The 11,989-nt window shown below is 38.6% G+C and overlaps 1 protein-coding gene across 1 annotated transcript; it reads left to right on the forward strand.

Annotated features, from left to right (window-relative positions):
* Positions 1 to 4,627: 4,627 nt before the first annotated feature.
* Positions 4,628 to 8,114, forward strand: LOC111233688. Its single transcript, XM_022761563.1, has 4 exons — positions 4,628 to 4,945; positions 5,735 to 5,779; positions 6,632 to 6,691; positions 7,525 to 8,114. Exons 1-4 carry the CDS (start codon positions 4,693 to 4,695, stop codon positions 7,782 to 7,784), a joined length of 618 nt encoding a protein of 205 aa, XP_022617284.1. The 5' UTR covers positions 4,628 to 4,692; the 3' UTR covers positions 7,785 to 8,114.
* Positions 8,115 to 11,989: the final 3,875 nt, after the last annotated feature.

Raw genomic sequence — 11,989 nt, forward strand, 5'->3', positions numbered from 1 at the left:
AGGTTAGTGATGGGCCCCAAATTTTTCATTATGTATATCAATGATATAAGCAACATATCTAAGATATTGAAGCTTATTTTGTTTGCATTACATATAATATATATATAATATATATTAGTAAGAAATTGTATGATGGTATGAACTAGTATTTAAATTATGTGCATTAATATAGGAAATAATTATTATATAAATTATGTTTTCATATATATGAGGAAGCTATTATTCTAGCAAGCATTGATTTATGGGGGGGTTCAATAAGTGTTGACTTCTTCCCACTCCCTTTTGGATGTGGTTGACATTGCATTGCATCATGTTTTCTGTTAGGTGTAAGTTCACTGTTTTCACTGAGACCATTGTGCTTTCTTTTTTTTATGTTTGTTTTTTTTTCTTTCACTCATTCGAAATAAAATGATCAAATCAAATCAGTGGGATGTTGCTGAGCATGAGCCATTGTGCTTCCTGATCTTGGTCAACTAGTTTAATTTACCAATCCTGACATCACTCTAAAAAAACATTGGCTAAAACTTGTTCATCTTTGGGGAAGTTAATGTTATGAATGGGATGATATCTAATGACAACACAGTTGAAGAACACTCCTTGCTTTTTTGCAGAGAGAAGTAAGCTGCAAAGCGTGCGTATACACTTTATATGCTTCAGATTTAGCATGCAGACATGAAAGTGGCCTGATCTTCTCGATTAACACTTGGAAAGAGAGCAAGTCCAAAATCAAAAAAGCGTTTTCCTAAGCGTCGGAGCTATTCCTTAAATGTAGATTGACACTTACATGTATGTTACACTCACATGTTGATGGTGTGAGTCCTCTCCGAACACAAACGCAAACTTGTCTGGCAGTGTTGCCTTTTTTCTTAGGGGGTTTACCTGCAGTTAAAAAACCCGCTTATACCTGCAAACCTTGGTTTCAGAGGCTGAAAAATCTCTGGAGGAGCTGTCACTGTCTTCCACCATGTTTGACACATAACAAAACCACGTTACTTGTCTCGCATGTGTTTGGGAGACTGTTGCTGTCTGATGCTGCACAGAACCTAACGTGAGTCAAATTAGTGACTCAAAAAAAGTAATACCAACCGTCTGGCATTTCTACCAGGATCACCGTTTATCTCTAGTGGGGACTGACACACAAAATGGGCAGCTGAAATATTTGCTCATATTTGAGCAGTGCTCAGTCCAAGGTGCAAAAGACATTAGGATTGTCCTGAAAAAAAAGCTGAAGGGGACAATTATGTAATTACTTCATTCTCACTTCATTACTGGAATATCAGAAACACCGTACAGTGCAGTGTCTATAATGTGATTAAATAAGAGGCTTTCAAACCTGAGTGCTGGAACAAATACTGGATAGTGCAAGTTACTGTGTACAGTATGCACAGTGCCTGCTTAGACTTGAGCTTTGTCAGCAAACAGAAAGTACGCTATTGCACAACCTCTGTACTGCGCTGGTTTTGTAATGACTTCACCAGAGAAGCAGCAGTATACAGATTGGTCACAGCCTTGGATGAGGCCTTTAACATCTGTGCCGTCTACAAATGAAAGGAGTTTCACAGATGGATGAGGTGAAAATAGAGGTGCAGTTATTTGGGCATGAATGTGGGCTTATCAAACCTGCAGTAAAACACTTCCAGGTTGTAATCCAGTTGATGGTCCTTCACAGTTTGGGGGGATGGTTAACTGTAGCTGATGACGTCCCTCAGGTCTTTCCACATGGGATACAGGGTTGTTGCAGTGTTTTGTTTTTTCAAGTGTAGCTTCTTTGAGCAAGGGGAGACCTGAGATGGTCGTAACAAAGTAAAAGTTGTAACTGGTGTCACATCAGCAGGAGCCTCATGCTGAGGTGCAGCACGTGCTGTAGTGCTGAGTCTCCCACCAACAAGCTGTTGAACCGAGTCTCGTGGACTCATGGCTGTCGATGGGGGACATGAGCACTTCAGAAGTGCTGTCCCCCATCGACAAGCAACCGTCGGTCGACCGAAGGTGACGTCAACAAGTCACGAGACTGGCCCTTGGAATTTTGGTAATTATTTCGTCATGATGACGACACGGACTTCACTGATGTGAGGTTGTATATAGGACCTCAAACTGGTTATTTGGTTGTAGCTGGAGAGCGCAGCTACCGGCATATGGATGGTTGGAAGTCCACCGGGGGCACCCGGTCCTCCTCCACCGGCCTTAGGGCCCTGGGGACCGGTGGAGAATGAAGGGAACACCTGCCTAGCCAGCCAGATCAGCCAAATCACCCCTTAGATAGAAGGGGTGACGGGTTAACAAGGCAAACTCTTTCAAATAACTTTTATGAACTGAAAACAGAATGACAAGTCAAAGGTCTGACACATCGCTCTGGCCTCTATCTGGATTACTAGGTAGGTCACCCTGTATGTCAATCACATGGTAACCACGCCCTAAAACCACTCTGCTTTGCATCTCATGCTTTGCATGTCGTTGGTGGAAAGTTGGTTTCGACTTCGTTAGTTCTCTATTGTGTTATAACGACAGTCGTTGGAGTCACTTGCCACTTGTGAACAGTTGTTATTCTTTGAGGCTAGATTGTTGAATCTCCTGGGAAGGGATGAAAGGGCAGCATTGTAAATTGGAGATAGGTGGTGTCTGAGACCTCCTCCCCTGTTGAGCTTCTGGATTTGTGCCTGAACACCACATATTTCCAGTTTAATGGCAGAACAATGGCAGTTGTTCACTCTCAGTTAATCCAAAGCAGGTCGATGCTGTTGAGGCTGTTTGCAGGCTGCTGGTAGCAGGCCGGCGAGAGAGCTGGTTTCTCAGGTTGCAGAGCTGACCTGGGCTGGGGCCTTGTTGCCCTTTGAAGAGCCGAGAGGAGAGAACAGGAACTGCTCTCCAGAGCAAGCCAAGAAGAGAAGAGAGAGAGAAGAGGGCCAGAGATCTGGTTTTGTTTGGTGACACCCTTGGGGGTCACATGTCACACGCTGACCCACACTGGCTGGCCGGTAAGGTCCGTGGGGGGAAGGGTCATCCCCAGGTGTGAATGGTGAGGAACTGTGAAGTGTGAGTTCCTTTGTCCAGTGGAGCAAAGAAACATTTGGTTTCTTGAATGATGAGTCCCAACACCAGAGACGCCGCAACGGGGCAGGCAACCCAGGCAATTGCCTAGGGCCCCGAGCTGAAGGGGGCCCCGAGGGACGGCTGACATCGATGACAAAATAATGGAACTGCTTTTGACGCAGCAACGACAACGCAACAGAAATGAAATAAGTTAGTCCTTTGGTGCCAATGCCAATGATATTTTCTCCCAGAATAAAGCATTTGTTGTTAAAACTGATACCAGCATCAATTCTGCTGTCATTTTAGTCTGTCTAAACTGGTGCTAATTTGTATTTGGAATTATGTTTTTTAAATGTGAGCTGCTTGACAACTGAATTTCCCTTCCAGGATAAATAAAGTATATCCTATCCTATCCTATCCTATCCTATCCTATCCTATCCTATATATCCATACATATTCTGCTATAGCCTAAATGTTACATTAAATAAAATGTTAACATGAAGCATTAAAGTTGTTACTGCAAATGGATGTTCATTAATTATTCCATACAGATCTCAAATGTTGTGTTTGTGTGTCATGCAGTTCTTTTCTTTACTTTACGCAAGCTAACCAAATACATTGTGCTCTTTTCTTTTTTCTTCCTCAAGGTGCTTCGTTGAAGTTTTTTGGCCCACAACAACAACAACAACAACAACAGCAGCAGCAGCAGCAGCAGCAACAAAGTAGGAACTCATTTAGTTTCCTTTATAAAGTTAAGAAGTTAAGAGTGCCAGGAGAGGCTCACAGGACTGGCACTGATTTCAATAGAAAGAGATGTTCGGAGGTCCTTAGATATGGAAGACATAGTGTCTGCATTTGCAGAAGCCAGTTTTAAGAAAAAAGGGCACTACTATTGGACTGTGGATATAGGACCAAGGTGTCACAGCAAGTTTTAAGTTCTTCCTTTCCACTTCAATTCCTTGTTTGTTTGTTTTTTTGCTTGGTTGCGTTTTTATCATTCTGAAAATTTTGCACATTTCAGTTATGTTTGTTTTTCTGTTATTTATATATTGTATGTAAAGTTTGCATTCAGATAGTTATGTTATTTATTATTTATTTTATATGTTAATTGTTTAATAAAAGATTTCTTTACTGATCCGTAGTCCTGGACTTCATTCATCATGATTCTGGGGGGGCCCGTGGTCCTTCTTGCCTAGGGCCCCCAGGGGTCTAGAAACGCCCCTGCCTAAAACATTTGCATGTTACTGCACTGTGGAAAGGATGGTCACACCAAATACTGATTTTATCTTGCTTTTTGCAGGTTTACTGCACCCTGTATGAAGGCAACTGATAACTAAAAACTATAAATGGCATTGTTGTTGAAAGCTTTCTCATTTTACTTTTAACGCCTACAATTTTGTACACTACTGTAGGTGTATCTGCTTACAACTACATTATAGTGTGTAATAAACCATTTATTAAATACGTGTATAATGCTTAGGTATGCTAAATACCTAAGCGGAAAGAAAAGTGGAATTAGGGAACTGATCATAACATTTCCGACAGCATTTGAAGGCATCATATTTCCTTCTTTTTCTTTCCTCCCCTTCCTGTAGCTCGTCAGAGCGAAGTGAGCGGGAAAAGACTCAAGCAGCACCAAGGCGTGGACTCTCTCGGTAAGAAATGGCTCCCAAAACCAAAAAAGCGCTTGTAAGGGAAACACTGGGGCACCTGAAGAAGGCTCAGTTTGAAGCGTTTGTTGAGGTGCTTCTGGATCGCAGAGAGGAGCCGCGTGTCAAATGCAGTGATGTCGAGGGTCAGGGCTATTTACAAGTCACAAACGTCCTGGTTTCCACATTTACTGAGCGCAAAGCTCCTCAGGTGGTTGCGGACATACTTCGGGAGATCGGTTGCGAAGAAGAGGCAGACAAACTCGGTAAACATCTTCCGTTTACAGTTTTTGGCGTAAAGCAGAGCAGAGCAGAAACGAGTGGTATTTTTTTGGCATTGTGTGTTAACGAAAGCGGAAATTGAAATGAAAAACTTTCACTTACGAGCAAAGGCCACGTAGGCCTGTGTAGGGACACTTCCTTGATCTGCAATCAGTTGCCAGTCGTATATTTTCTTTATTGTACAGTGCTGTTAATCTAACTGGGGCAATATCACTCTAAGACAAAGATAAAACTGTCCTTATTTAAGTTGTTGAATAGGGGGGAAAAAAGATGCAAAGCCTGTGCATAGGTAGGCTACATCCTTAAGGCTCATTTCCGTATTAATACATTTGTATGTAACATTCATAAAACTGTAATACAATGTAGAGAGAAAATAAAAATCAGGGTCTAGCTGCAAAAATAACTTAATCATCATCAACAGGTAGGCTAGGTCACCTAGTAATGATAATGGTAAAACTATATGACAGCCCGTCGTTTATAGTGTCATTTCCCCCACATTTACCATGTAATTCATCTGAATTTACGATGTAGTCTCAACCTAATTTTGTCGTATGAATCAGTGATTACCAGTTATTAATGGTACTACAGCCTGGAATGTGGGTGCAGCTTGCTTTCACTTGTTCTGGGTTGCTTCCCACACTTTTGACTCAGTTGAAATATTATTATATATATATTATAGTTATTGTGTTCCAGGCTAACCCTTTATCTCATATTTCAATTCCACCATATATTATTTTTGTCAGAACCTAACTGTCTTCCTATTTTTTGTGCAGTTGCAGAGACAAGTGGACAGTCCTCAAACCCTGGTTCCAGTGACAGTGAGTTCTTTTCTCCTCTTTTTAACATGAGACATTATAGACTATCTGTTGTAGGCACCTGCAGTTGCATAATTTAACATTAAGTTTTATCCTTCTCCAAAGCGTTCTTTGGACTGTACTCTTGGAGCTGTCATACAGTGTTTATAGCATTAAAATGTACATGTAAGGTAACAACTTGAGACGTGACCACAGAAGGTCATTTGGCTTGATAGACATTTAGACAAGTACAGTCAGACATATCTACAATAGATTATCTATTTAAAGTAAAAGAATAGAATAGAGTAGAATATAAATGTATTTTCCACCAGAGCAGAAAAGTGTCTTTAATGCACCAAAACATAAAAGCAGCATGAGAAGGTTTAACATATAGATCAGAGGTGGTAACGAAACATAAAGGCCTTGAAAACTCTTAAGAAGCATTGATTTCTTTAAAAAGGCCATTAAAGATATTAAAAAGTATAAAATTTCATTTACAAAGGTTGTAAATACTGTAGGTAGTAATGCTATTTATAAAGGTTTTTGTATTGGATTTTAGCAACAACTGTGGAAAATCTCTGACATTATGTAACATTCATACGTGGACCTTATAGATCTTACTTTTTTAGTTGGTTAATCCTTCTGTCCATTTTACGCTGCTTATCCTGGTCATGTTTAGTGATTAGTTACTGATAATAATAGGAATTATGGTTAAATACATAAAACATTAAAGCTGAAAATAAAATACAGTGGAGACATATTGCAAGTTGGCAGTTCAGTTTTTAAAATTCTGTTTGCACTTTAACCACAATTAACTTTCTATATTCTCCCAAGACCATGAAAAACATTTTTAATTTTCCCTTAAATTTGTTTCAGCTGCAGGACCCTCACCTGGAGCAACTGGTGGAAATACAATGGCAGAAGGTGGATGCACAGGTAGTATGAAGTCTTCTCAGTCAGTGTCTTCTACTCTGGGTCACTTTGTCTAAAAACACAGGATATGGCTATAAAGCCCAGTTCCCTTCATGGTTGGACATTCACAGCAGGGTTAACTTGATCAAGAGTAATAAATCAAACCGTGTCTGCTGAGAAACGCTTCATGGTTTTATAGAATTTATTGAATAGTTTGATATTTTGGGAAAATATACCTTTTCTTACCTAGAGTTTGGTGGGAATGTTGATACAACTCTCATGTCTGTGTGTTGAGAACAGAGTTTGAGCCAGGAGATCGTTAGCTTAGCATATACACTGGAAACAAAGGGAAGCAGCTAGCCATCCTGGATCCGTCCAAAGTTAGAAAATCTGCCTATCAGCACCTCTGACGCTCAGTAATTAACACATTATATCTTGTCTAACTGTGGATGGTCTAGCTGTTCACCCCTGCTTCCAGTTTTTATGCTAAGCTAACTGTATCCTAGCTTCATATTTAGCATTCAGACATGAGAGTGACATCAGTCTTCTCATGTAACTGTTGGCAAGAAAGCAGAAAGTGTCATTCCTAAAATGTCATCATAAAAACTAGGATGTGAGAGCTTTACAAAATGTCATTTGGAGAATATTTCATCTGTATAAACTGTAGACCTTAATCTTTAAGATGTAGTTTAATTACATAATTAGAAATCTACTGTTAGAAATATGTGACAGTCATCTTTACTTTGAGTATGGAAAGTGGATTTTGTGAAGAAACCTTTCTTCAAAAGAAATGTATTAAGTTGGCTTTAACTTCATGTTCAAATCCAGTCAGTCATTCTCTTCTCCTCTTTCCTCAGATGAGCACTTCGTGGACAAACATAAACTTGAGCTGATCAGGAGAGTGACCAACATTGCATCGATTTTGGATGAGCTCTTGGTCAAAAAAGTCATTGACGATGAAAAATGGGAAGAAATTAGGAAAATGTCCACCCCTAATGCTAAAATGAGGGAGGTCTATACTTGCATGAGAGCTGGTGACGAATGCAAAAATATCTTCTTTGAAATCCTTAAAAGACATGAGAAATTTCTCATTGAAGACCTCCAGAAAAAGGAGTAAATGTTATGGTGAAATCCATCTTTAGACCAAACATGAATTGTCTTCCTGAACACAAAATATTTTTATACGTTATCAGTGATGAACTACTAATGTTAATGCTATGTCTCTGTGGAGGTTTTCTACTTGGGGTTTTTAACAACTGTTGCCCTTAATTTTACAGCTAAACCTGGTGAAACTTGTATGGAGTTCAGTGTGTTCCCCGTCCTGATGAGTGAGGCTCATTTAAATGCTTCATTTTGACCCAAACACATCATGAGATTTCCTGTCAGGTTTAAAAAAAAACATCCAGAAAATGTTGTAATCATGTAAGAAATTAATTAAGGATCTCAACATCCAATGTTTAATGTGGAACAGGATTTTTTAAGAAAACAGAATTTGCATAATTGTTATCCTTAATGTTTGCATGTAAATCACGTTTCAAACTTCCAATCATGTCAAATATGATGAAGTTTTTAAATATTATTTTATCTTAGATTATGTCCAATAAGAATTTGTTGGTGGTGCTTCATTCAAAATGTTTTCTAATTAGAAATTCATAATAAAATCTTATGATCTCTGTTTGTTCTGTTTGTTCATTTTGAGTGAATGGAGTGTCTTAAACATAGTATATGAAATATATAATGATGTAATGGAGTTTAGAATTCGTGTTTTTCCCATGAGGTTTTTAAAAATGCTCATTGATCTTAAAATGTATTTGTGTCTGTAATTGTTCAGAGGGATACAAGTCTTTACTGAGATGGATGTTGCCAGTAGGGAAATATTAAGGTTTGGGAAGTTCTACTTAGTTTGTGAAAAAGTTGTGTAAAGACTTTTGTGGCTCCAGCAGAAACCTGATAAACTGCCTCAGTAAGTTGTTGCAAAGAAGAAAATCCAGATGTGTGGAGTTTTGTTAACCAGTGGTTCATATAAGTACTATTATACCTACACTATAAATCATTTTCAATAGCTTCATTGCCATGTGGCTCACTGGTTCACAATCTATTCTAATGTTTAATAAGGTGGCCCAAAGCTGACAGACCCCTTTATGATTTATACTAGTACGCTGGCTATTTATTAATAACGTTATTTTCATAAATGATGTCTGTTATGTCATGTCACCCAGAGGTTCACAGTTTATTTAAAGAAGTGTAACTTGTGCAAATCTGGATTTACAAATGAAACTTTTTAATGGAGACTTTAGCCTGTCTGGAACAATCTAGTCCAGATTTGAGTCTACAGTGACCGGGTCTAAAGGCAAAACGGAGAATCACATTGGTTATCATTGGGATTGGGCCTGAGTCTTTGTGCAACCGCCTGAATCAGAAATTGTGTCATTTGAGGAATAAAGAGGCAGGACAGACTGTAAACGGATCCACTACCTCAGACACGAGGACTCGCTTTGACCAAACATCTGCTTCATGTAGCAGGATTAAAAATTTATATTTTCAAACCTTCACACAAACTGAAACAGACTGACCCACAAGAGGAGAGAGAGAGAGAGAGAGAGAGACACAACCGGTTAGTTGTATTTCCATCATCCGTCAGCATGAACACCAGCAGTACACTGAATCACCATGAAGCTTGTTAAAATACAGCGAAGAATGATTTTCCGTTTTAAAAAAGATGAGCATAAGTTGAGTTCAGCTTTTACAACTGAAGCTATAGGTTGTTTTTAAAACTTTAGTAAGGTATTACATTTGATTTTGTTAGTTTTATGGCTCTAAACGAAACTGGGCGTAAAAGAGAAATAAAAGTTCATTTTAACCTCGGAGGCAAAAGTTGGACAAGTTGGACAACTCATTCGCAACACACATTCAAAGCCGAGGATATAATGTCATGCGTGTTTGTCTCACCCTCATATTTCCTCCCACCTCCTGAACGTTCAAAGCTTTTCATTTATTATAAGAAATGTTGGAGACAAATAATCAGGCTGCAGTATGATTTTGCCACACACACACACACACGCACGCACGCACACACACACACACACACACACACACTATCTACGACACTACCACACAACGACACACACACACACACAACACCCATCACACTACACCACACATTACACACAAGATACATAGACCAGTTTTCCTTCCCATTCATTTCTTAAAATATATACCTGGAACCTGTAACACATCTGTTGTGGCAGCCTATACATGTTAGAAGTCACGTGCTTTAATTAAATAGACATCTGTGCTACTTTTATTTTTAATGAATAAGTCAGGCAGTTAGAAAAAGAACCTGAAACTACTTTGATAATAATTTATCAAGTAATGTATCATTTATAAAGAAAAAAAATCATTGTTTTCTTTTCAGTTATAATGGTTTACTACTGGACTGAACATTTGGATCATCAAAGAAAGAAAACATTTTATCATTTACGGTAAATATATATGTGACATCAGAGGTGTGTATAAAGTCTTAACTTTCCCTATTTTTTATTTATTCCACAGCTGCTTGATCCTCAGCAGCAGCAACTGATGTAAATACCATGGCGGAAGGTAGGTGCTGAGTTCAGGCTGTTTGGCATCAAAAGTTTGCCCCACTTTTTTATGAAATACATCCTGATGTATATTATCTCCAAACAAACCACCCTGGCTCATGTTTCTGTCCCTTTTTCCTCAGAGCACTTTGTGGATAAACATCGAGCGGAGCTGATCCAGAGCGTCACCAACATTACACCAGTTTTGGATGGACTCCTCTCATGTGATGTCATCAATAAAGAAAGTTATGATGAAATCATGTCTATCCCCGGCCCTGAGGGGAAGATGAGAGCGCTCTTAAGTGGGCCTTTGAAATCCAGTGGAGATCGAGGAGAAAAGATTTTCTTCAACATCCTTGAAGCACATGAGCCACGTCTAATGGCTGACCTGAAGAGGGAGGGGCATGAGAACATCAAGTATAAAGTGCCAGTGAGTAAATGCTTAGTTATATAAGTTATTCAAATACAAGTGTAGATGGTGTAGGTGGCGTCATGTGGCGTTTTGATGATGATGGTCTAACTGGTGAGTGGAGGCACCCAGTGACCTTTTGTTGCCTTGTGAAGTACAGCTTTTATTCAACAAGATGAAGGTTTAAAATCAACATTACTGATAAATGATTATAAATCAAATCAAATTGCGTCATGCTGCCACCTATTTCTACAGTAGATTCATCTAGAACATCTCATGTAAGATTCAGTTTTTCAGCTTACGACTTAGAGGTAAGACAAAGAAGACAAAGAGTGTCACATTACATAAACTACATGTGTTTCATAAATGTCAAATTAATTCCTTTTATGATTCATAGTAGAAAAGTAAATCTGCTTTATTTATCAGTTTTATCAGTATTTGCTCTTTTTCTCAGATTTTCATGATGAGTTGATTTTAATGTCATTTTGCAATGAATTCTTTGTATTATATTTTTTGGAAAAGGCAACTGGGCCTCAATTATTGAGGGGGAGCAAAACATTAGGTAAAGATTACATAATATAGTACAGTGCAATGTGGTACAATACCACGTACTTTAACTTCAAACATTGAGTTGTATCAATACCTCTCTGATGCGCTCAATATTTTAATTTGACAGCACTATTAATTTATGTGTTTTGACAGAATTTGAACATTATAATCTTTACAAAAGCAGAATTTGTTGCAGAGCTTTTGGATTGGATTCTTTTAGGATTCATGGGTGTTACTGATATGTTGTTTTATGATTCAGAAATGAGCAAATGTTTGTGTAATGTTATAATTAATACTTGATATTATGTTTTATTCACAAGAAACTAAATGTGACTGGAGTTGTTAAAGTTTTTACTCAGATTTTGAAAGAGGTTTTTATTTTCTTTCTCCTCAGGGAAACATCTGACGTCACTACTCCAGAAAGTGAGTAATGTCACATCAGATGCACTTTACACAACACAGCTTTCATTTAACAGTTACAGGTTGAAAGTTATCCTCCTCATGGCTGCTATAAATAACACACATGACTAGTTTACATTGATGGAAAGAAATTAATGTTTTATAACTAAAGTGGAAATATTACATAATTGTCTCCTGATCACTTTGGATCCATCAGGATTTAACCATGACATCAGTTAAGGAGAAACTTCTGGAAACACTGGGAGATTTAAGTTATGGAGAGCTCAACGAATTCAAGTTGGTCCTGCAGCGCCCAGAAACAACGAGCGGCCAACCAAGAATCCTAAAACGTCAAATGACACAAAGAGTTGACTTGGTGGAGCT

Source organism: Seriola dumerili, unplaced genomic scaffold, assembly GCF_002260705.1.
Source record: "Seriola dumerili isolate Sdu_G_001 unplaced genomic scaffold, Sdu_1.0 BDQW01000415.1, whole genome shotgun sequence".
In the NCBI taxonomy this organism is placed as follows: Eukaryota; Metazoa; Chordata; class Actinopteri; order Carangiformes; family Carangidae; genus Seriola; species Seriola dumerili.